Source organism: Nanorana parkeri, unplaced genomic scaffold, assembly GCF_000935625.1.
Source record: "Nanorana parkeri isolate BGI_ZX_2015 unplaced genomic scaffold, ASM93562v1 scaffold850, whole genome shotgun sequence".
Classification (NCBI taxonomy): Eukaryota; Metazoa; Chordata; class Amphibia; order Anura; family Dicroglossidae; genus Nanorana; species Nanorana parkeri.
The window spans coordinates 489,294-516,591 of record NW_017307118.1 but is presented as its reverse complement, the minus strand read 5'-3'; the positions used below and the strand labels follow the sequence as shown (position 1 = coordinate 516,591).

The following is a 27,298-nucleotide window of genomic DNA, read 5'->3' as shown; positions in this document are numbered from 1 at the left end:
TATACAGTATATAACAGAAAAACTGTGGTGACATCTGGCAAATGTTTTTCATGCAGTACTGACAATTTTCACTTGGCAGTCACAGGAAGCCATAGCTGCAAAGAGTGAAATCCCCCCGTTTTTTCCTTGAAGGCCTTCTTTGTTTGGAAAACCGAGTATATACAAATTGTAAAGCAAGATGAAAGCATTTTGGATACTTACATATCAAAGAGTACATTATGCTGAGGACAAACTCCCAAGTTCTGCCTGATAGAACTGAGCTCTGTGCGGATGTCTTTTCCCATTATGTAAGCTGTGCCGGAGGTTGGCGGGAACAATCCAGTCAATATGGACCTTCAATAAAATAGGGAAAAAAAGTCATTTGTTTTGTTTTTAACATTATTAGTATGTTGCCTGCATTATTAAAAAACACACATTTTTGTAAATGTAAGCCCTATTACATTAGCAAAACTTATATTTTAGCCTTAACATTTTAGCATTTAGCCTTAACATTATATTGCTAGAGTTAAAGGAGAACTATGAGGTGAGTGAAAATCTCATAGTTCGAGCCAACGTGTGACAATGAAACTGTCACACGTCGGCTCAATAGATCGGGAAGTGAGCGAACACATACCGTCGCTCGCTCACTTCTCGATCCTGTCCCTGCAGAGAGCCGTGAATGTCACTCACGGCTCCCTGCAGGGATTCCCCCCTCCCCTGTCCGATCCTCCAGCGCTGACTGGCGGAACGGACGGGGGAAGGGGACGGTACAGCTTGCTCTGCCTCTAGATAGGCAGAGCCAGCTGTCAATCACGCAGCTGGGTGGATCTCGACAGTAATGTCGGGATCCGTCCTGGCTGCGGCGGTCTCAGTATACCGCGAGCTGTAGCTTGCGGTATACTGAGCTTTGGGTCAGGGAGGACGCTAGTTTGTGTCCAACCGTGACCCTGGGGAGAACTATGGGGAAAAGCACTGACCCCATAGTTATCCTTTAATCCCCAGTCAAACATGAAGCTTTAGCGTTGCTAAATGTATCTCGTTTTCATGTGGGGCCACAAGGCTGCCACATCTGCTAAACTATTACAGTTGCTGATATCCAGGCTATTAATCTGAGCTTGTAAAAATGCTGACCAAATTGTTCTGTGTTTTTGATCTCTGCCCTCTGTAGTTCTCAGAAAGGGCAAATGTACAGGAAAGAATCATGTAACAAGATGTTTTAATCTAGTAGCATCAGGAAAGGTATGGTGACTCTGGATGCATGAGATAATGTAAAACTCAGAAAAATGTTACATGGGTGGACATTTACCTTCTACATTTAGAACATATGCATTATTTGCAGTATAACAGCCCACTGGTTGATGTAACTTGTTGCCTGGAAAAGTACCCTACTTACATTGTTGTAGTTTTTCCAGCTCCATTGTGTCCTAAAAATGAAGTGATCTGTCCTTCATAGAAGCTCAGTGATAGGCCATCCACTGCCACTTTTTTGCCATTAGGGTAAATCTTCACCAGGTTCTGGATGGAGACCCCTAGAGTAAGGTGAACGGGTTCTTCTTCTATCTGTGTTTAATGTGATTACCTTCAGATGATCCTTTTTGTAAGGACGGGTGGTGAAAATCCTTCTTAGGTTCCTCTCCACACCAATATGATTTTGTAAACGGGAAGTACCAAACTCTAGGTATTCCAAACTGGCCTATATGGTTACGCAATAAAAAGAAGATGAAGAATCAATAGGCATAAAACAGAAGCATTTTGTAAAGAATGTGTTCCCTTCCTACTATATTTAATCTCTTTTGAAAATGGATTATATTTTTTCTCCCATAAGTTAAAATCACTGAGCATGGGTTAAACATCTACCAGGGGCTACAAAACAAAGTCTGATGCTAAAATTCCATTAAAACAAAAATGAGTGGGCCATATCCTTCATATATAATACAATATATTATGCTGTAACATGCTATAACAACTGTTGACCACATTATTAAAAAAAAACATCTTACCTGGGAAGACAGCTTCAATATACCAAGTCATCACTCCATACAAAAGAGTATCAAAAAGCATCATGAAGCCAGAGGTTGTGAGACTGTATCCATCTTCTTGGAGAGGACTGTCTAAAAGATTGGTCCACTGCACCCCGACACCTTGCTCTTCAAAGAGGGCAAAAACTTCACATCCAAATCCAAAAGCCACAGGTGACAAAAAGCTCTGCAAAAACAAATGTAGTCAACTTAATGAAATCACAAAACCCCGAAAACCTAAAACAGTTTAGTGAAAAATAATTGATATATATATATATATATCAATCAAACAATCTAAAAGAATACATATATTTATGGCTGTCACCAATCAAAGCTCAAAGTATTTCTCTAAGCTACATGAAGACTAGGGGGTAATCTGATATAAGCGGTACACTTCTCTCTTACTTAATTTTAATAAACAGTACCAAGAATCTTTAAGCAAACAAAAATATGTTGTATAATATTATGATTGCACAAGGTTCTAATCTAAAAGGTCCTAAACCTCACAAATTAAAATAGCAAATAAGACTACATTTTACATTAAGCATGTTATTTCTGCTCAAAGCCTACTCTTAACAGCAAGCTTATATAACTGCACTGTAAAGGCTTAAGACCTGAGCCATATCAGAAAATAACTTTCTTACAGCGAAAATCTTGAGAGTAAATCCAACGTAGTCTTGCCAAGCTACACACAGAACATAAGGCAAGTAAAGGGTAAAGTAGATGATGCCACCACAAGCTGCTGCCAAGTTGGCTCTTGAGAAAATGGTGCTGATCAGAAAGCACTGTGAAATGGTCACTACTCCAAATACAGACAAGAAGACAAAGACCACACTTGGATCACTGTACGGCAGAAGGTTTCCCATCTGGTAAGAAAAATTGGGAAGAAAGTTAAATATAATTACTGCAATTTAGACATACATTGCATTTTATAATAGCTTATGTAACTTATTTTTCTGTATTCTATGATATAAACATAGCAATATTATCTAAATGATCCTTTGAAATTACCTTCAAGATCAGTACCAACAAGGCAGCACTCATTAGAAGAGGAATGAAACTACTAATAAACCAGCTGAGCCATAGAATTCCATTGTCGAGACCCATAATTCTCATTGTTTCTTTCAGACGAGCTTCTTTCTCATAAACAATACCCTTGATAATTACAGCTACAGAATAGATCCAGGCTAAGGTCATAAACAAGGGTAGTGAACGACTCATAACACGTAGAAATCTGAAAAGTAAAAAGATGGTCTAAAGAAGCTTTACTAAGACAGAGCTACAGTTTACATTTCTTATACCCTTCATTTCACCACCCCATTACATTCAAGAAGCCAAGAGTTTCCACACCAAAGGTGGAAAATGAGCACATCTGAGAGATCAAGTGAAATTTAAAAAAACTGAAAGCAAAAAGCTCTCTCATCAAAAAATACTAATATAAGTGTAGAAACTACTATTTTTATGAGCAGAAGGTACGACTGGCAGTTCAAATATAATATGTGCCTAATATTCTAAGGAGCAAAATAAGGTGTCTATATTTCCTATACTCTTCCATGATTTTCTAATTAGAAAACTAACAACTTGATTGAATGCTCTAAAGAAGCAACAGTGACAAACAGTTTTTACGTACATGTCATCCACATAACAAGGGTAGGGCATTTGTTGGACATAGACTCCTGTCCTCTTCTCTGTTCCAGTTTGTATTCTGATGATGGCTTGTTCAATAACATCTTGCAAATATGCAAACCCTCCCCAGATGTACCGCATGTCTTCAAAAGGATCAGCACGAGGACCTGGATCCCAATAGCTAATAATAAATTTGAAAGGAGTTGTCAACTATTTGTTTGGATTTTTATATCATATATCAGACCCTAATCAATAGTATAAAAGAACAATTAGTAAGCTCAAAACAAAAGTTTCCAACTAAGAAAATTTATTGTCAACATCAGAAAAAAAAATCAAACATAGTCAATGTCAAGATTAACATATCACTGGCTTCTTATCTAGTTGCTGGGAACTAGTAGCAAGATATGCAAATCATCTCTCCTGTGAACTCTGGACATGTGAGATCATACTGAGTAGAGCAGAGATTAATATTAAAATTTTAAAAAATAATAATGTTGGTGTTCTCACCCATCCTTAATCTTGTTGGTTCTCTCCACATTGTCTATATCCATGCGGATTTTATACTTGATGTGTTGGGGCAACTCTGTGTCATTTTCAGGTAGATCCATAAAGACTACACCAGCCCAGAACTTTCTCTCATTTAGAAGCTCCGTGGACTTATCAACAAGCATCTCCTCAGTATCCACTTCTTCCAACTTGTCCAGGTTGACACACTGAAAGCATAAATGTTACAGATAATTACCTTGTATTTTAACCATCATTGTAATGCAAATTGCCTTATTAGTCTTTGAATTGAAAATGGATGTGATTATGATTGCAATATAACGGATAAAGGTTAAAACAATAAACCACCAATTGAAAAGGTATCCAAAGATATCAGCAGCCTTCATCTTTTACAGGACACAGAGACACAGCAGGTGCCACCACCACAAGAATACAAAAATTAGCAAGCTAGAAGTTTTCACCCAGTTTCCACCATTCTTAAATTTTAGTGTAGGTGTCTGGAGCAGTGGGGCTACACTGGAAAATATGTCTCCCCAAGCTTGGGAGAAATAAGCAAGTGCATCAATGTTTGCAGTTATAATTGAACATTTTTAATGGGTGGATTGCTGTCTCTCATGTCTACTGGGTACTTTAAAAACCGCAGTTTATTAATAATCAAATAAGACTTTCAAAATGGTAGGAAGCATGGAAAGTGTAATGAATGCTTATTTCCAAGCTGTTACCAACCTCCATGAAGCGTGACATGGTAAGTACAACACGGTCTGTTTCATTAAGAGCTTCTCTCCAGGTGTAAAAGGCTCTACTTGCATCCTGGGCTTCTGCTGATTCTTTGGCCAAGAACCTAGAGATGTCCTCTGATGTCCAGCCTGTTGAATTTAGTTGGCGGTCTAAGAACTGTTTGCTTCCTTTATTGCTCAACAGAGTCTGAAAGAATTTTTTTTGTAATATAGTTGATTTTGGGTTGTTATATTCATGACATATAGGATAGTTAAAATACCACCTACTACTGTAACTTTATATCTGGCAGCATATGTAACTGGCTGTAGAAGTCAACCAATACTTCTGCATAGAATTCTAACTTGAATCAACTATGTTGCTAGAATAAAAAAAAAAGATGTGTGTTTTCGGCAATATCACACTTTCCCTTTAATCCCTTTAATACACGGTTCTTTTTATTACACTTTTTTATGAAAATATTAAACCAGATTGCCTAGATGAAAGTTTTTGCAAACATTTAATCCAGTTCCCTGTATTGAATTCAAATGTATTGACTGTAGTAGAATGTTTCTAGATGATGTCAAATATATGTAGTTAGATTATTAAAGGCGAACTATGAGGTGAGTGATTTCCACTCATCCTCATAGTTAGAGCCGACCTGCGACAAAGAAGCTGTCACAGGTCATCTCTATCAATCGGGAAGTGAGCAGAAACATGCCGCAGATCTGCTCCCTTTCGCCCACTTCCCGATCGTCTCCCTGCAAGGAGCGGTGACTGTGAGTCACCACTCCCTGCAGGGATTCCCCTCTCTGATCCCCCAGCGCTGAGTGGAGGAACGAACAGGGGAGGGGGCGGGCACAGCTTGCTCTGCCTCTAGATAGGCAGAGCCAGCTGTCACTCACGCAGCTGGGTGGATCGCGATAATATTGTCGGGATCCGTCCTGGCTGCGGCGCTCCAGGTATATTGCAGTCATGGGAGGAGGTTAGTATATGTCCTCCCGTGACCCTAAAGAGAACTATATGGAAAAACACTTACCCCATAGGTCTCTTTTAAACAAACATTACATAAACCATATTTGTATGTCAACTAGGGATAGATACATCAGTGCTACAATCTACTCATATAGAAAAAAGCAATCAGCACAACCTAGCTTTTTAATACAATTGTTCAAATGGTTTTATTTGTCACTAAGACATTTCTGGCTAAACATTTATCATCCACTGGTATTACAAATGCAAAACAAAAGGTTATGTATCCCCAATGAAGGAAAATATTTTTGCTTTGGGTACAGTACAAAAGTGTTTGATGCAATTAACTTGCAATAAATATACTGAATCCTATTAGTACAATGCTTCCAACCGATTTTTCTACCGATTCTCAAAATCTACATATATGAATTTCCTGAATACACCCTACTGTTTTCTCCACCCTCCCCAGAAGTAATTATATAGCGTGTCTTGATTAATGAAAGACTATTAATAAAAATCCAAACATTTTTGTAATACGCTAATACATTTAAATACCAATGTAGATTATGAAAGATAAACTTACCCTAATGAGATCCATTTCCTTGCTGCTTTCTAAAAATGTTTTAATCTGTGGCCGAACCTCCTCCCACATTGCTCCAAGATCCCGAAACACGCTCAGCTCTTGGAAAGTTTTGTTGACCTGAATAAAGCCACAGTACAAAATAGTGAAATTGTTTGGTAACATTATGTAGTACATGTTAAGCTATCATAAAACCAACCCCAACAGAATGTGGTAAATATATTAAGTAGTAATATTCATATATTATTTATTTTACAAATTTACAAAAAACTTCAATACTTGGCTTTAAAGTTCTGTGTACAACTCAACCAAAAACGCATAATGCTCATATATACACATATACACTAAAAAGAAAGCGAGATCATTTGATGACCCAGACAAGCTTTAAGAAATGTACAGTAAAAATGTACAGTAAAAAAAATCATTTATAGAATATGCTTAGGAAGGAACCTAAAAACAGCCTAAGCTAGATTGCACAGTCCTGCGTACTTTACAGAGAACACCTTACTTAACAAAGAGCACCTAACTTCTGTAATGTGCCTGTGCCCTCCCAAGTCACTTGTTATTTACTATGTCTTTGAGATTGGAATGATGGTAGTAAACTTTGGGACAAACATATCTACTAGTCTATGTCTGACCTAAATGGTAAGGTAGGGCCTTGGTCCATAAAAGCAGTCTGGGCTTATTATGGTAAATCTACCCAGTGAGAGGTAAGTGCTTCTATCATATCACAACACAATCTAAATGTCACTTTCTGTACACTTTAAAATGAATGTTCCCTTTAAGACTGGTTAAGAATTAAAAAAATGCAGGATGGGGAAGAAGCTATTAGATGTGTAAGTATGCAATCATTTGTTTTGTTATACTAAACACGAGTATGCCAAGCAAAGGAATAAACTGGTAGATGTTACAAAGCAAACTAAGTAAGGCATTGCATGACAGCATGTCCATGTGATTTGTAACACAAACATACAATGCACACAAGTACATGGCAGAGAGGTCACCTGACAGGATGCAAGCATTGTTCCAAAACTCCTTGTGCAGGAAGTGTAAACACAGTGTTCTGTATATGAGAAGACATCACTGGTCTATGCGCTGAGTGGTGTAAAAGAAAATGCCACTAGGCTCTGTGAATACGATATTCTTCCTGAGGAGAACATTCTTTGGCATGCCATGTCAGGGAAAGCGACAGGCACAGATAAAGAACCACGACTGCCTATCAGATACTTAAGTTTCATCTTATTTTTACACATTGGTAACAGTAACTAAAACATTTCCTGGGTTTCTTACCTCTGACATTAAAAGGCGTGTAGCTGGAGTGCTTGGTGTATACAGGATTTTGCCAACCAGTAAAGGCTTCAGGGCTCTCCAGATCATTCTGTAAAGTGGGCTGGACTCCAGTGTCACCATCAGTTCATTACAGTAAGGGGCTATAGACAAGAGATAGCATTTTAGTGCAGTTCAACAATTCTGATCGAGCACAATAGACATCATATGAATTAAAAGTGTCTTTGTTGCCCATGGCAACCTGTTAGATTGTAACGTGTTTGAACAATGGCAGCAAGAATCTGACTGCTTGTTGTGGGCAGTGCTGATACCCTATATAAATGAGGTCTAATAGCTTTCTACCTAAATAGCTATTGCTCAGAATCCACAAGCATGACCACATAGCAAGCTAGAGTATATTCAGTTTACTCTAAACTACTACTCTGTAATAATACAGCATTATTAATTCATAGAATGTATATGCAGTACAGTATAAAAGCATATATATTGTGGCAAAGTTTTCCAGAAAGGACAAAAAGCCAGAACCCATTAATGGATTATATAATAGATACAAGCACAGCCATTAATCTGATATAACAGTAGCTCCTACCAAACTACCCATTCCCAATAACCTCATAGTCATGAAAGTGCCAGTGATAGAAATAATAGTTTAATCCACAATCTCTAGTCTTCTCTAAAACAGACAACAATGCAAATAAAAGTGAAAGATTTCAGAACTATGTCAATTAATAGGAATTTACATACTTGTAGAGTTGTCATAGGCAGTTGTTGACTCTTCCTCTGTTCCATTTTCTCCTCCTTCACTGCCTCCAAAGAGTGCCTTGTAGTTGTTGTCTTCATACCAGTTGAGGGACTTGATCTTCAGTCCTCCTCCCTCAGGATGGCCGCATACAATACGTGATACGGCTTGGTATAAAGAGGTTGGTGAAGAAGTGGAATTCTCACTGTTCAGGAACATGACTTCCTGCCTCATATCTGCCCAACTCTTCATAGTTATAACCTAAATGGATCAAAAAACTTTCTGTCAGGCTCTGCCAAAGGTAAATTAAATTAGGACATTGCCTAAGCCTCTCCATGCAAAGTTCTACAGGTGAGACAGACTGGATCAATTAAACCTCCACAGGCCTAATTCTTCTACATCAATCTGTAGGCTGTTACACCTTTGGCCCAATTCTAAACCAGGAGTGGGGAATTCCTTGAACGCCTCCACTATAAATAAGTGTGAATATTTCATGTACTTTGAGAAGCATGGGATAATATGCTACATACAGCTGACTTCCAGCCATGCAGGATAAGGAGGATAAGGAGAAGCTTCCTGCTATGTACATAGCACACATACAATTCTGCTGCTACGAGGCGCCTTTTTCCTATCCTATAAAGGCTACTAATAAATGTTTTCTGTGTTCTGAATTCAACTAAAATGGAACAAAAGCATAATGTTACACAACTTTTGTAAGTGAAAACTGAACAGTGGACCTTCTTCCAGCCAGTTAACGTGTTATAGTGCTACTTTTTGTTGACATTGAAATGCAACTTCCAGTAAGACAATAATGAGAGTAGGGTCAGTTCAGTAAACATTGAGAAAGAGAGAAATAAGACACAAACAGCACAGATTGTTCTGTACAATGAAAAGAAAAGACAGAAATTTCCTCCAGAGCATGTGAATGTTTGTGACGCCCACACTGGGACTGCTGCCAATTTTGTTTTACTAAAGTCTCATTTAGCCACATCAGCAAGATGAGAAATGCATGCTTTGTCCATAATTTTTATACTCCTTGCCCAGACCTGGGGGCCGCCTAGCACAAGGAGCAGCTGTACAGAAATCCCTTTAGACAAGTTTCTGCTGGTCGGAGAGTTACAGGTTTTACGTACAATACAGCTAACTGTATTGAACAATTCAGCTCCATGGTTACCAAGTTACTACCATATTCTATTCCCAATCATATCATGACTATGCAGCACGGAGAGCATGCAAGGGGTGAAAAAGTAGCAAAGGCTGACTGAATCATTCTAGCTATTATAAATTAGGGTTAGCACTGGGAGGGTGAGACAAGCTCCTTCACTACTACACATACTATACAGGAATGTAGATTCCATGTGTATGAAACCTTTACAGCTATTTATTTGATGTTTCTGGCCTTTTAAAGGTTTCCAGGCAAAAATATATATATTTTTTTTTTTGGCTATTGGATAAAATGGGGAAGGGGTAGAATCACTCTCAGGTTTTCACTGTTATCTGTGTTCCCAAAAGGGAGGATTCTGCTTACTTCCTTCCCCAGTAATAATGTTTACTGGGACAGGGAATCTTTCCAATGGGGACATATACATTCGTTTGATAAAGTGAGGAAAGCTTGGGACCTCAAGTTTTCTTGTGCTGTCGGAATTTCCATTAGGGAGGTTCCCTTTCTTTCTGTCCCTGTGACAGAGGGTCACTGGGGAAATAAGTAAGTGCAAATCCCCATATTAGAGAAAGACAGCAAAACAAAACAAAAAGCCAGCAGAGCTTCTTATTTAAAAACGTTTCTTGTTTGCTAAATGTGTTAGCTGTAGTTCAATTTGGATAAGTTTCATAGTATTAGAATAAGAAAGCTGAACCCTCATAGTTAACTCTGTATTCTTTTCCTAATTAATTCTGCACTCACTGCCATTATTTTACATCTGAATCTGGTGCTATACCTATAATTGGTCAGTAAATTTTGACCTAACCGCACTCCCTAAATGTATTCACTCCAGTTAGCTGCATTCGGAAAGCCCAGTGTTTCACTAAAGCAGAAATCATAGTAAAAAGCAGAACTGCTTGACATATCCCATGAGTTAAAAATAATCCCAAAATATATAATTTTGTGAAGTGATAAAAAAAGAAATGCTAAGGCCCACTTCACACTTTTTTGGTACCATGTTCAATTGCAGTGCAATGACAAGCAGTACGATAACATGCATTGCATTAAGGCAACCCGATTATTTGGCCTGTGCCAATTTTGCCATTAACAAACGTTGAGGTGCACTGCAACACAGGTGCGTTAAATGTGTGCTGGCTTACTGCATATGGGTGCCATTTAAACTAAATAGCACCGCAATGCACTGCAGTATACTGTATGTGTTGCGCTAGACTGCATTAAAACATGCATTACCTCAATGCATAAGTGGTAAGCTGGCCTAAAGAACACTTGAGTAAGGGGACTGACATTGATGATAAAAACAAAAGTGCATACAGTACTTTCCGAGTGAATGACCTAAAAAAATCATGCAGACTGGAAAGTCAGAAACAAGTAAGACATTAAAACACCATTACATCCAGGCAGCTAGCAGAGGTCAGTAATGGCAGCCTACATATCATCTTGGTACATGTTTCTTTTAAAAATAATTTGAAATGGTTTATTAATAAAATTCTGCAGCCTGTAAAACAGAAGGCAGAAAAACAAGCTCTGACTAGTTTTCCTTTAAAGATTCTTTTGGCACATGATTTCCCAACTCGTTTTAAAGGTGCTATAGTCTAACAATAAACTAGCAGAAAAATGGCCAGTGTATTTATTGTTGCTGGTGATTAAAAAGCTATGTGGTTTTCGTCAACCAAACTTACATAAATTCAGGCACACAAGAGAATAAATAGCACACAACATTCTGCCCTTCGTCATGGCACAAGCTAGATATATATTGCACGTTCAAACAACTGTTCTGCAGCAGTTTGAAGCTAGTTGTTTGTGGTTGGGATAATGAATGATGACAGAGTGACTCTAACATACCCTCAAGCTCTTACAAGACTCAACCCTATACTTACTTCTTTGGCGAGTTGGCCCAGGCTGTGCAGCAAGTTATCTGTAACTTCTCTCAGGACAGGGAAAGAACTTGATGACATTTCTTTCTATAATTACCAGAACGAAAAGAAGAAACCACTGGTTACTTGGAGCAATCCTTAATTTTTCCAAAAATAAACGTGTCTCCTTCATCACAAAGTGTTCTTCTACAGTACCACAATTTCCAAATGAAAAAACAAACCAAGATTCTTACAGATGCACATAATAAAATACAAGTGTATACTGCCATCATACATTTCATGGAGACTATAGGGGTTGATTTTTGCTTGCACATGAAAGGATGATGGGAGTCAGAAGAGTTCCACCGCATTAACTAAGGGAAAATTCCAATGCACAGTAAAAATTCCCTTCCAATATGAACAGTCTATTTGACTTTAGAAAATTAACCCCTGTACCATACACATACCACCATGTTAGCTATACATAAAATGATTTTATCAGGTCATATGTGTTGTCTTGCATTAGCATATCTATATGCCGAAATGAAAATGTTGTTTTTGTCACAATAACAAGAGTTGTGGGGAAATCTTCCAATTGGGGCACTGTCACTGTGTCAACTATCTAAGCCAATACCAACTCTGTCCAAAAAATGGCTTTAAATATACTTTGAAGAGCAACAGCTTCTTTGTGCACACTGCAATGTTTTATTCATTCTGGTAAAAGAACATTATAAATATAGTCAGGTTTCACATCTGTAAGGTAGATTCCTATCAATTATGATCTCAGAGACAGTGAATCTACTTTTATTCCAGTGACAACTGGTACATTTTGGATTTTCTTCTCGCTTTCATTCCTAGTAACACCTTCCTAAAGGGAACACAGCAATATAAATCTGTAAGATGTTTTATGATTTCTCTACTCTATTAAAAACAAAATATTGGCTAGAGTTCTGCTTTCGTTAATTGTAGTCTCTAGGGTAGCAAACCTTGGAGTTATTGTAACTACTATTAATGTAATGAAATGTGTCCATCAGTAAAGGGTTCATCAACAAATTATTTCATATGCATGCAAATGTAAACTGGAGACACCTGAAGTGAATGAAAGCCCACGTTTTGATGTCATGAAACCTTTTTTTTGTCTCACTCTGTTGTTGTCTGTGCATAAATAATGTGAAACTCTAGATACTAAAGGTCAAAAGTAATCACAAGAGTTCTGTGAAAACTCAGCTAAGAATTAAGCTGTGTTTGACCAGTTTTCATAAGATCTGTGCAATTATTCAATAGCCATTACATCAGTACATAATAGTGAAATACTGAAGAACAATGGCACTTTCTCATGATACTGACTGAACTGGAGCACAGTGACTTAATAGATTCTTGGAACTCACGCTGAACTCTGGGTAATGTGTCAAAGAATGCTTCACATCACAGTTCACACACAAACCAAAGCACACACTGTGAGTGGATGGAGGTACACATCCACAGTTTACAATGTTTGCAGAGTAAATGGATAGTTTGTAGCTCTGGAAATGTTTTTTGTTGTAATGAATGAAGAATTATACATGATTATAAAGACTTCCAGTATTTTCAACAGTCTATCACCAGTATAGTAACTGTATATCATACTAAATAATAGCATTTGTGTAGAAGAGGAAGGAACATCTGACAATCATGTCATCTATGAGCTGGGCTTATTGGGGAGCCTGAACTGAAGAGAGGATACTAAGGCTTACTTACTGTACTGAGAAAAGATGTGGGCTGTAATGACTTAGTTCTCTTTTTGAAAATGTCAGTCACTGACCCACAACAGATATACAGATCAGGAGTTCTGACTTAAAGCTGGTCATACACTATACAATCTAATCATACAATATAGTGCAAGGGCCTTTTCGAAAGAAGACTGCACAGAGATTGTACAATCAAATTGTATAGTGTGGCCAACTTTAGTCTGTTTTTACAGTCAAGTGCTTACTCCAGTTCAGCTACTCCACACGTGTTGAGGGCAGAGACAACCAGGCAACAAGCATTTTCAGAAGGAGGTTAACAATTTCACCCTCAATATTTCTCTCAGTACAGATTTCATTTAATAAATAAAGTAGCAATGTGCAGCACTGAAAAACAACCAACAAACAATCATATGTTAATATTCAGAATGCAGTCATTGATAAGAGGGGAAATCCGATTGGATGCTCAATGCTGTTGCCCATATACCAGGGGTGCCCATTAGGTAGATAGTGATCTACCAGTAGCTCTCAAAGCTGATGTTGGTAGATCACAATGGGTGTGGATGGCGGCCCCTTTATTCCATTTTGGTATATTTATTTAGCTGTGCACACATGATTACCTATTAGCCTGAGTCTGCTGAGGCAAGCCCCCTAACACCTTTCTGGTGGATACTGGTGGTTGAAGTGCTATGTATTACATCAAAGAATATTCGTTTACACAGCCTGTTGCAAAATACAGCAAGGTGAGCCAGGAGAGAGAGCGGGGAGAGACAGACAGGAGAGAGAGGAAAGACAGCCAGGAGAGAGAGTGAGGAGAGACAGCCAGGAAAGAGAGAGAGGAGAGACAGCCAGTAGAAAAAACGAGGAATGACAGCCAGGAGAGAGAGAGCAAGGAAAGACAGCCAGGAGGATTACAAGGAGAGACAGCCAGGTGAGAGAGAGAGCGAGGGAGTTTGTTTTTTTCCGTTGGTAGATCTCATGTAGCTCGTCATTTGAAAAGTAGATCCTAACACAGAAATTGTGGGCACCCCTGCCGCTGCCATATACAGTGCCCCCTGTGCTGCTTTATATGTAATTCTGTTGTTCTTCTTTTCACAAGGAATCATTTTGCAGGAATTGTAATATTTCAGTAAGACATTGCCCCATAAGCAACCACTGAGATTTGGCTCTAGCAGGCTGACCCTGCAAATGTGTCCTCCAATTAACCCTGTAAATTTCAGGGCTGTATCTCAATGTGCCCATTTACAACGGCACTTCCTATCTTACTTATCCTAACACAGCCACCAACTAAGCCAAGGGGGTGGTGATCTCTATGGCTTTTATATATATTTTTTTTTTTATTTTTTTTATTTTTTTTTCAAAAACATTTTCACGCTGCATTTTTTTAACTTCACTGCACAAATGCTGTGACCTTTAACTGATCAAAATCAATCCCAACTTTTTAAAATCAGACTAAGGGCACGTTCACACCAGATGTGTTGGGCTGTGCTGGATAAGTCCTAATGCATAGACAAGGCCAATTGCCTTGTTCACTATGGAGTCAGTTCACACCCCCCGTATTGTGCCACTCATGACATTTCAATAAGGTTTGGGAAAAAAAGGTTACAGTGCAATGCACTGTTTTCAGTGCATCTGCATCGGCATTTCTCATGACACATTGTACACCAGGGGCTCTTTGATGACGCAGCTGCTGGTATAAACCAGCCACATGTCACATTTGGTAAGCATGAAAAAGAACTACATGCAGATGTTACAGTTGGTAGAAGCAGTTCCAGTGCAGCTCTTTGGAAACAGAGCAAGCTAGTGTATAGCAATAGATTATAAAGCAATACTAAATGTACTTTGTGAAACAATGGTTAGCAGATCAGTATTGTCCAATGTACTGGTACAAAACAGCCACATCACTAGAATTCTAATGTACATTTGACAGTAGGGAGGAAATGTACTAGGCAGAAGTGCGTAGTCTAGAAGACTATAACACTTGTGTCTTACTAAAGCTTTATTGCCTTCCTCATATTTTACTTGGCCTGCTGGCTAGTGAATAGGGCAGTAAAACCGTAATACAGGCAAAACAGTGATATGTACCATTATGTACCATTAAATGATGACTAGCTGAGATAATGTCATGCACCTGGCCCCGTCATATCTGAATCTGTCACTGAGGGTTACATTACTCTTACATCCCGCATAGCCAGAGGAGGGCATAGCCAGAGGAGGACGTGAGCTCTGCATTTTTCTTATCAGATTGCTAAGCACTGCTAAACTGTGTGACCTTAGTTACATACTGATTGCTTGTCACGGTGTCCCTGCACTACCCACATTTCACTATGCCCTCTTATCTCACTCTGCTATGTAACACTATCTTCATGTGGATAGGACCAAGCTAGTCATGCAGCTAAGTCACATCTCCTTATGGAATTTGTTTACTTGAAATAAGGTTATCTCCGCTAAATAAAACACTCATTATAAGGCATAATGTCACTCACTAATTTATCTGGCAAACAGATATATAGCACCTCTACTCTCTCTCCACTGATGCTCTTGAACCTTTGTTTTTTGGGGGGAGGAAATTGTACGCTCATTGGGGAAGGGGGCATGTGGATGGCTGGCAGTCCTAGGTGGGAATGTGGAGATTGTTAGTGGGGGTCTATTGGGGCTACAGGTTTGGGGCAGGGTGGGAGTTTAATAAGTGCTAATACTTGTCATTTGGGAAGAAATTCAAACTAATACAGTTCTGTGAAAATCTGCTAGTGGATGGAATTCCATCTCTTTGTATTATGTCTCGAAGACTGAATTATTCTCATTTAAAAAAATAGAGTTGCTAGCAGGTATCTAGAGCAACCCCCATTCACCTCTGTTACAGCCAAATGCTGGGTTGGTAGAGTCAGAAGTCTCCCTCTACTCTTTTTCCACAAATATTTTATTAACGTTTTAGATAGAAATTACCACAGTCTGAAAATATATAAATATATTTTTTCCAGAAATGGAACATGAAAGTGCCAACAGTAGTACATTTAGATAACATGGAAGTATACAAAGATTCAGGTTGCCAAAGGTTTAACTCTAAGAGTTAAACCAAGTATTTCAGGAATTTGCAAATTGAGTAGTGGGGGTTACTAACCGTGGACATTATCAAGTTGCATAGTGTAATCCTAGTATCCCCCAAATAAAATAAAACAGGAAATCCTGAATTACCTACATACAAGATGGACAATACAGTGAGAATACATTCAGGTAAGTAAAGTGCAAACACTAGAAAAAGGCAGAGTAGGGAGAACCAAGAATAGAGAAGAAAGAGAGAAGAGGGGACGTGTCCTCCGTGGGGCTGGGCCACCTCAACACCCAACTACCAGAGTCCCAACTGTATTGCCCCTGGTTATACAGCTCTCCTAGCCCTCACATTCTGATGTCCCATGAACTATATGATAGTCCACACAAGGTCTGCCTGGGCTGAAGGATTCAAATACTGTAAGTAATCGTTTGTAGTTTTAAAATGTATCCAGCGTGACCATATAATAGTATATTTAGATATCTTGCCAGATATTAATTAGTTCCTCCATTTCCTGAATTCTGTTCAGCCTCTGAAACCATTCCGCCACAGAGGGGACTCTGGTAGATCTCACGTGGACCAGGACCTCCCTCTACTTTTTGCATCCCCCATATTCCTGTTGGCCAATCACTGTGATGGGTGGACTTCTTTGACAATAAGAAAGTTTGTGACTGAGACTGAGTAGGTTAGCTCTGTCACTGCCAGAAAGTGCTTGAACTTGCTCCAATGTGAAGATGCCATATTTTTACCTACCATTATAGGCTTCAAAAGATCAATGTTGGAACGGAACTCATGCTCCAGCAGGTTAAGCTTGTCTTCTGGAAGAGCACAGATTACTGCCTGGCTAACTTTTGCCAATTCTTCATTGTGAATGGTGACATATTCTGTCAGCCTAGAGCTATTGCACAGATCCTTCAACCGTATTTGAAACCCAGACACCAAAACCTGAATTAACAAAGAAAGCAGTTTTAGGGTCATTGTAAAATATATCAGTCCTATCTATAATTTGCATGGCTATATTGAAAAAAAAGCAACAAAGCAAATATTTATTTATTGTTGGTATTTATATAGCACCGACAATTTACACAGCGCTTTACATCAGTCCCCGCCCTCAAGAAGCTTACAGTCTAGGGTCTCTATCTCACATGCATACATGAGCCAATTAACCTTCCAGCATGTCTTTGCAGTGTGGGAAGAAACCAGAGTACCCGAAGGAAACCCACGCAAGCACAGGGAGAACATGCAAACTCCTTACAGATAGTATCCCTGGGTCCCTGTCTTTGAGCCAGGGACCCACAGTCCTGCAAGGCAGAAGTGCTAACCACTACTCCACTGTAAATAGACCTCTGCTGCATACATTTCCATCGGGGCAATAGTTTTAATAAGTATCTCTCTACAATACACTCTACAATAGACACAATGCGTGCATTTATTGAATTTCCCAACTAATATTCATGAAGATGCAGCTTTTCACTTAACTAGGACCAACACTTCATGAATTTAGGACAGGCCTCATAAATAATACACACAGAATCAGTGATGTGTCACTGGTTGCTAGCAATTTTAACTCCTGTGTCTCACTAAGTTATGTGTATATTCACTATGCATATGAAGCAAAATCTATATACAATCTAGCTAGTTATTACTAACCTATAGGATCAGTAGTAATTAGTTAAAATGCTTAAGACACAGGCCCTTGTCTTGCCCAAAGTTAAAAACACATTTCTATCCAATTATATGAACATTTCAGTGGTTGGAACAGTACCACTTCATCTGGCCTACTGAAAAACAATATGGCCTTGGTTGTAACTGGGTGTAGGCTGGAAAATATAGCTCAGGGATCTCACAGCCTGAATATGAGCATACAAAGTGCTTTAATGTGGTATGGACAAGACTATACTTAAAGTGACAATAAACCTTTTCCTTCCCTTTTTTATTTGTCTGCAGTTTCTTTGTTATTTTTAACTTTTTTATTTTTTCAATTCCATGTTTTCTAGTGGGTCCCTGCATCGCTCTCCCCCCTGCCACCTACATGGGTGCCTCCATCAGCTAAGCAGCTACTGTGGAGGCACCCGTGCAAGCGCGTTCGCGGCCGTGCCGGCAGTAGCTGTGTGCGTCAACAGACACATACAGACCTGTGGCAGGCCACGCCCCTCCTCTCATCCCAACAGTTTGATTGATGGCAGAAGGAGCCTATAGTATCTTAGTATCCTCCCCCGCCACCAGGAAGTTCGTGGAACAGAGGATCACTTCGGGGACCGGCAGCAGTGACACAGGTAAGTGTAGGGGGGATGGGGGACACAGAAAGGTACTGGGCATTTTTTACCTTAATGGAGAGAATGCATTAAGGTAAAAAAACACTAGCCTTTAATACTACTTTAAATATCGCTTATGGGTGGGCTTGGTAATTAATAATATGTATAAACTGTTTATTCTAGTACCTGTTCCACTTTCAGATCTGCGTTCATTATCTCTTCCACTACAATGGGAGGCATGCTTATGTTTTGCTGAAGAAAGGTAGTAAATTTCTCATTATCCATTAAGCAGTCCTTAAGCTTTAAGCCTGTAAAAGACAACAGAAATGCATTTATGTTATATGAGAGCATGAGAACGATACAATGTTCACCAAAAATATATTAAATATAGGAAGCTGAACAAAAAACAAAGAGTGAAATAATACCATTAAGATTCATTCAGGGGAATGTTAATACAACTTCTGCCTGTGGACATACATTGGCAACCCAAGCCATACCCTTCCATGTGTCAAACAGGCATGCTGTTTTACCAAATGAATATGTCAGAATTTGTGTCAAGTTTTGCATGAACTGATATTTGATATTAATCCATTTCCATTTGATAATATCCATTTCACTGCTGCCCCTGGGCACAGGAGTACTATGTCTTATATTAAATACAGTCAAAATTTACTATATGTACATGTTTTTTTACTGTATGGGTTCGTTGTTTATGTTTAGTGAAAATAAAAAGACCAGCATTGAACATCTATATGAATCTATATTATTATTATTATACAGGATTTATATAGCGCCAATAGTTTGCACAGCGCTCTACAATATAAGGAAGACATTACAATCACAATACAAATTAAGACAAGATGGTAAGGAGGACCCTGCCCGTGAGGGCTTACAAATAATGATAAAAGGTCCTGCTTACACACCACCCACTCCGTCTAATCTACAGATTGCTGCCACCAAACCAAATCTGGTTAAACACTCAATTCCAAATTTAGGATATAATACCCAGAATAACTTACAAAGACCCCAAACTTAAATTTAGCCGGACGTGTATAAGGTACTGAATTATTAAAAGAACCTCCTCAGGAACATATATGGTTCTTATACCAGAAAAAGGCAGGAACTTAATAAATGAATGATTTATTATGAAGAAAAAGTATTCACAGTGCATATATTTACAATTAGATGTTATACAAGACAGTTACCCAAAACAAACAGGTCAAAAATAAAAAGGAGAAAATTGATAGAAATCCTACTTACAGAAGTACTCGATTCTATCCCAGGGGCAAGGAAAATGGCAACTTACTACAAACTAGATTTTGGCCCCAAGTAAGCACACTTTGGTTACCCTTGCAACATACAGTTTTGTTGTCCTTGCCTTCCACTTCTACATATCTAGCTGACATCTAATATGATTTATTTGAAAATAATATTCCTAATCTCATAATGTCACAAACAATATGTAGATCAGTCAGGTTAATATAAAAAAAAATGCTGGAAACCAACAGCTAGACTGCTCTTTAGTTTAGCCACCTACTGGTAAAAACATTGGAAGTTATTAGAAGATGAAGGCAATTATGGCAATGTACCTGTGTTTCTCGCTTTTACTATTCACTTAGAGCAGGTAAAATGACCATGGTGTGGTGCAAATATATCTTTTTTCCATTTTGTTATCCATTTTTATAACTCAGCCCAAGTCCCTGCCCAAACGGAACTTGCAGTCTAGCATCCCTAAACACCCAGTCAGTTTTGGAGGAAGCTGATTAAATAGCACCTGAACTATGCCCATTCAGATTAAACGAAAAAGTTTACTTTAGAGCAGGGAGGGTAAAAGCACATAGTTAGCTTCCTTTGGTTTCCTGCCTCCCTTTTTACAAGGTGCTTCTTTGTATGGAGACAAACACAACTCTCCTCCCAGCGTTCCTGTAATGCAGTGTTGGGTGCCTGAGTATCTTATCATCAAGGCTGTGTGCTGTCATGTCCTAAGCTCCAACCCTGCGATTTTGTTGATGGCTTCATCTGGCTGACAGGGTAGAAGGTATATGGGTGGTATTCTACCCGTTCTAAAGCAAACCTACAAGTCACGTTTGATTTCACTTTAAAATACACTGCAGGGTTATGGAAAAATAAAGATGCCCACCCGTGCATGGAGAACATGCAAATTCCATGTAATGACCCTAGTGGAAATAACACCAAGGATGCAAAAGTAAAGATGGGCAACCACCTTGCCACATTGCTGACTGGTGCGCACAAACTGGCACCTTTCAAACTACTTAGACCACTTTCTGGATTATTCAATAGAAATAGCTACATGCAAAGTACATTGAGCAATAACAAACAGTCAAAGTAATTTTTTTTACTATGTTCACAGTTGCAAACTAAAATCTGATTAGTTGCTGTAGGCTGTTACATTTTGTAAATAATCACTGCTATTATGATTACTATTCCTTCCTGTGGAAAAATTATAAAGAAGAATGTATTCACGGGGGGAAAAATGGAAAGAACTATCCTATATTATGAACTACTTATATTTCCCATATGCAGCCCTGTGTTACATAGGATCTGTTTGTATATATCACAATTCTACAAGAAAACAGCACAAGTCATGCCAGTGTGTAAATTAATGATAAGTGTTTACTGGAATCAGCAGTTGTGCAACTGCTTTTGCTGACACTGCAGATCTGTGCAAGTACAGAGTCACAGATCTCTTTAAATAGATCGCAAGACCCAAATAACATCAGAAGTGTGGCATGTAGTAAATATTAGCCTGGCATACGCAGTAACTCGCACAACAAGTTCTAATATAGAGCAGACCTATAAACATTTTTATCTCAGGCTGCAACCTTGTAGTAAGACATGTCTGCATAATCCACTGCTGATAGACATGCTTGAAAAACAATATTTAGCTTACAAGGCAAAAACACATCATGAAAAAGGAAGTGATAACGTGCAGCCTTTTTGTTATTATGAACGCTCTTAAAATTCTGCCTCACAATAGTAACCGAAACCCACTTTTGCAGTACAAGTACAGTGTTTTTCAACCCTTTATCAGTCATGACCCTTTACAATTATGCAAAATCTCGAGGTGACCCATTGTAATATGTATAAACGGAAATGTAAAAAATTACATGCGGTCCGTACAAAATCCATACCAGACCTTTATTCGAAATAGGGGTCTGGTATGGATTTTAAGGGGGGACGCCACGCAAAAACTAATAAGTGAGGTTCCCCTCTATCACATCAGAGTGCCCCTCCTTAGACATCAGAGTGCACCCTCTTTTTCACACTAGAATGCCCCCTTCTTTTACACCAGAGTGAAATATAGGAGCTTTATTTCTCCATCCGAAAAAGCTGGTTGTGTGGCTATTATGTTGACTAGCTTCAATACTCTGAAGCCCTGACTTGGAACAAGTGCACAGAACAGGAAAGTCACGACATCTGCATATAAGTTCTGGGTCAGAGACCTCTGAATAAAGCATTACAGCTAGGAAATTGCCATTTTCAGAAGGTCAGTCATGTTTCTCTAATGACAGATTTCCTTTGGGTAGTATTGACCTCTTCTGATACACAAAAAATATGAAAATATTCTATGACTTCTGTGAAATAAATGTTCTTCTTGTTATCTTTTTTGACTCCCAGGCAGGCCCGGCGCTACTGCAAGGCAAGTCAGGCGGCCGCCTGAGAGCGCTGCAGGGTGAGGGCGGAAAAAACAGGTCATTATGATGGGGGGGAGGGGCGCAAAAATGCACATTGCCTGTGTAGGCAAGAATCCTAGCACCGGCACTGCTCCCAGGACACCACTGTGAGTGTTTTGAAGGTAAAATAATTGTCCACAACAGAAAATCCAAGGAATTTACATTTTGGCATAAAACTCAAAGTCATCACTAGTGTCCACTGAACCTGTAACATACATCTAACGGGAGGCTTTACAGGCCATTTTGAGGCGCTTCTATTTGCACATTCTTTCAGGCGTATTTAGAGTGTTTTTGTTTTAGCTAATGGAAAGCTAGGTACTAGGAGAAGGAGAAGCTTGAAAAACTCCAGTTTTCAGGCACTTACATCAAAGTCTATTGGGACCAAAACGCCCCATTCTGCTTCAAAAGTAGCTCATACTTTTTTCCAGCTTCAGCCATTGAGCTACAGACACCTCATATGTGAACAGGCACAATTTTAAAGTATGGTATTTTTGGAGCTTTCAGCTTCAAGCTATAAAACTCTCAGGTTTGAACAAGGCCAATTTGGGCACATATAAAAGGCTAAAAAAACGGAAGGACATAAAACAGATGCACAGCTAGCCCTCTATACCCGAAAGAATGCATGGGTATTATCTGCATGGAGTAAACATCATCATATGATGCCCAAGTTTTCCATATTGTTGAAAAATCTTTTATCCAATATTAGTCACTTCACTAGTCAGCACCTTGTACACTCAACTGTATTTATTTTTTATAATATTATCATACAGACACATGGAAGCCATTTTCCTGGCACGGACATGACAAAATTCTAAAAGCATGTAACATGACAGTTAGATTTGAGCTTAAAGCATTCCTAGGTCTGTCACGTTTAAGTGTCACCAGACCAACCTGCAGTTTCTGCAAGGAGAAGAAAAGCAATGTATGACCTGGTTTTACCTCTGCATTCACACTGCTAAAGAGCTAATATCACATGCAGAAAGCCTACAAAATGTCCTAATACTTCTTCTCTTCCCTTTTGTTTGGACAAACTGGAAGGCACGATCTGTGAACTGCATTACAGAATCCCAATAGAAGGCCAATAATAAATCGGTCCCATGATTAAACAGAACATGCGTCCATCAGGATACACATTTATGATACAAGTGACAGCAGAAAAAAAATAATACACAGCCCTTGGCACCCAGTCAGCTTGGATGGCACTTAATAAATACCAAAAGCAGCTCTTGGCACACAGTCAGTTTGGAAAGCATTAAACAAATACCAAAGGAACACTATTTTTTGCGAGGATGGAATAGTCAGGTTACTGTCGGTCACTGCACTCTTCAGCATTAATCAACGCTGTTTTCTTTGTAGGCTACTTTTTATGACATTGGCTTGATAGGTATTAAAGATCATAAGTTGTGTAACAGTCTCTGTGCTTAGAGATAACACTTGTATACCGATGACTGATTTTATTTTATCTCATTATAAAAATGATGGCGACAAAGGGCGGAATTTTAGAACATGCAGGTTTTTAAGGGAAATATGCAATGAAGGGAATTTATCAAAACTGGAGCAGACAAAATGTGGAGCACCTGTGTATGGCAACCAATCAGCCTCTCTTTTTCATGTTCAAACCTTAAGATTTTGTCTGCACCAGTTTTGATAAATCCCAACCCAATATTGTTTACATATTTTTTTGTTATGTTCAAAATTTTAAAGTAAAATAATTTCTTATTATTTTAGTCAGGTAAATATAAAATATTTGTATATATATATATACATATATATTTATATTTAAATTTTTTGTTTGTTTGTTTATAAAGCTATGAAGGTTTTTCAGAAAGACGATGGTGAACATACAGTTTCACAAACAGTTAAATGTTAGTCCAGATACTCATTGCAAGTAATTTAAAACCAAATGCTGCATCTTCTGTGCTGACCAAATTCTTCTTGTGCTCATCGGGAAGGTCATCATAAGCTGGTTTTGGGGCAGACCAAATATCCAACATGTCAACATAACACATTCACGCTCCTGGAAACATAATGAGCTAAATATCCTTGTGACATGAGGCAAAAATACAGCTTAAAAGAAAGCTCTAAGGTATACCTTTAGGAGTTTTAAAAATACACCGAGGCAATGGTATATCTTATCTAAACAGCTGACAGTTGAACCTGCTACTTACAGAATAGTAAGAAAGTTACTTTTAGAAATTCTGTATATGATCATAGACACACATACAAATATACATATATTCTTAGTAAATCTGCCCACATTAAAAAGGGAGAGCTGCCACAGCTGTCACATGATCACCAGACTTGTTAAGTTTTTGCAGAGGCACCTGATGGTAAGGCCTCATTCACATGACTAACAGCTGGCCCGTACAGATCCGTGGTGCGTGCACAGCCGTATCGGGCCGCTCCCGGGAAGGACAGGTGCTGTGTGTGATTGCAGGCAGCAGCCTGTTCTTCTCTATGGGAGTACGTGGCCGTACGTCGCCGTACACTCACCCAAACTGCACGTCCGTGCAGTTTGGGTGAGATGGCACACTCCCATAGAGAAGAACAGGCTGCTGTGTGCAATCACAAGCAGCACCTGTCCTTCCTGGGAGCGACCCGATACGGCCATGCACGCAGCACGGATCTGTAGGGGCCCGCTGTAAGTCGTGTGAATGAGGCCTAAGTTAGCATCTACTGACACAAGCACACCCCCCAGTGTGTGTGTGCAGACTCTTGGGAGTCAAGGCAGCAGGATTGCTTTGCTAGTGAAGAAATCAATATATGCATGTGAGGTAGGACAGAGAGGGGTGAGTGAAAGGGGGAGTTCTATAGCCAAGTAGGAAAGGCTGACAATGTTGGTTGGGATTTCACTGCAGAGAAGGCACTGTGTTGTCAGCTCAATAGGAAGTTACGAGCACCATGGATTTGTGGCATATCAATATGTATTTGTATGCACTTGCAGTGTTTTCAAAGGGATAACACATGGAGAAATGTGCATGTGTTGCTGAGATGTACTGAATATGTTTTTTTATTTACAAGCTCATGTCCATCACGGGAGTGAGCTTGGAGTGGTGGCTACTTTACAACACACACAGGAACCATGGGGAACAAAAGTAGCCACCCTCCAGAAGGAAGGACAGTGTCAGCACCAATTCAGAGATGATTTGAGGATCTACAGCTGAGTGATACACAAATAAGATACATTTTTGTTAGTAGGTAAGGTACTTGAATACATTTTTAATATTTAACGCCTGAGTTTTGTGTCACTTTAAACTTCTATTATTTGATATGACATTTTTAAAATGTCATATTGACCGTTGGCTTTGCAATTGACTCGGCATTTGCAATGTAACTGCTGCTTTTATATTTGTTAGCACACAATGCCAAGTCATTCTGTTGGGTATGCATGCTGCCAGCAAACACCAAAATGCTTGTAAAGAAATGATGTGCTCAGTTGTAAGCACTATGTCCCAGCCATACAAGCAAATACTTTGGATGCCGCAAGACCACAGAGGCTTGTAACACATTTTTGCACAAAATCAGCATTAAAAATACTTATCAGATATCTCTTTTGAGATGGCAGATGAGTACACACAGCTACAGGTGTCTACACTGAGTTTTAATATGGGTGTACTAAAAACACATTCTCACAGCATCTGGTAGACAGAACCCAAGCAAAAAAATAATAGAATCAATGCTGTGGTTATCAGTTGTATTTTGCTTGTGTCGCTAAAGCAAACAGAAGAAAAATGTAAATGATACTTTGAATAGCAAGTTACGTTTACACAGACTAGTAGTTTAGGGTGGGGATAGCAATGCTTTGAAACTACATTTGGGAGGTAAACCACACTTCAAGCCAGCCCTGTGCTCTAATGGGCACCCAACACGTTAAGTAAAAAGCAGAGCTAAACCACTTCAGAACGTGTTACAGTGTGTGGTCCAATTGCAAAGAATGTTGCATGTTTTGATACTCAACACCTTTCTAATGTTTATGCATTATAACAAAGCAAAAATGATAATGCAATATATTAATTTGTACAAAACAACAGTACAATTTTGTGCTTAGAAAAAATCAACATCAAGACTGCACACAGAAAAACCTGCCAATCAGAGGGACATACATAATATAATACTAGAATGCCTAAAAGCTTTATGAATTAAAAAAAAAAAATAGCAAAAAGGAATCTCAGTCACGGACAAAAAAAAACAATAATAATATGCTTTACTTAAAGTGAAACTGTGCTTATTTCCCCTCGCCTTTCCCCACCAGCTTATCACCTTCCCACCAGCATATAGTATTCATTCATGTGTCACCCAGGCAAGTACACCTTATTTCACAAAAAGTGGGGGGATATAAGGGTTTCTGGAGGGGTGTAAATGACCGTCCAAGAGAGATATATTAAATTTTTTTATATTATATATTGGTGACTCAGGTTTTGCAGAATTTCTGGCTGCAGAGGAACAGCTGAGTGCCAAAGACAGCAAAACATACAGCGCAGGTCTGAGTACTCTCTGTAAGTATGTGTTCTACCCTGTTGAATTCTCACTAATTACAGGACGACTAGTGTGACTTGGACCCTATTGCCTACTAAATGGCTAGTTGGCCTTTACATTTTAAAGCCCAACTCTGGGCACAATTATCTTACTGGAGTTCAGTAGGTTCAACATTGGCTTTGCTGTAACACCTACCTGCCATGATCAGAACAGCCTCCTTCTCCCAAAAAATTATCTAGTTTACATGCAGGTGGAGGTTCAGCACCGAGAGAATTTCCATGCCGGCTCTAGCTGTAAACACTGTGGTTCTCCCTCTCCTCCTGGCCAGTCGCAGGGCAAACAGTCCAAGGCTCCATTTTGTGACTGGCCAGATGGAGAGGGGGACAGAGATGCAACCGCAGTGCTTCTCCATGCTAAATTAGAAACATTTGGCCTCACTTTTTGTCACTTCTGTGTGTATGTGTGTATGTATATATATACTGTATATACAGTATATATATACATACACACATACACACAGAAGTGACAAAAAGTGAGGCCAAATGTTTCTAATTTAGCATGGAGAAGCACTGCGGTTGCATCTCTGTCCCCCTCTCCATCTGGCCAGTCACAAAATGGAGCCTTGGACTGTTTGCCCTGCGACTGGCCAGGAGGAGAGGGAGAAC

At 39.1% G+C, this 27,298-nt stretch overlaps 1 protein-coding gene across 1 annotated transcript in view; it reads right to left on the bottom strand.

Annotated features, from left to right (window-relative positions):
• ABCA1 (ATP binding cassette subfamily A member 1) overlaps window positions 1-27,298 on the bottom strand; it is a 78,075-nt gene that overhangs the window by 29,614 nt on the left and 21,163 nt on the right. Inside the window, 15 exon segments of the mRNA XM_018565471.1 lie at window positions 202-333; window positions 1,373-1,557; window positions 1,560-1,672; window positions 1,980-2,184; window positions 2,642-2,863; window positions 3,009-3,231; window positions 3,628-3,804; window positions 4,131-4,336; window positions 4,854-5,051; window positions 6,397-6,513; window positions 7,684-7,823; window positions 8,425-8,680; window positions 11,459-11,542; window positions 16,961-17,152; window positions 18,649-18,762. Of these exon segments, the coding sequence (XP_018420973.1) occupies window positions 202-333; window positions 1,373-1,557; window positions 1,560-1,672; window positions 1,980-2,184; window positions 2,642-2,863; window positions 3,009-3,231; window positions 3,628-3,804; window positions 4,131-4,336; window positions 4,854-5,051; window positions 6,397-6,513; window positions 7,684-7,823; window positions 8,425-8,680; window positions 11,459-11,542; window positions 16,961-17,152; window positions 18,649-18,762 (2,564 nt within the window).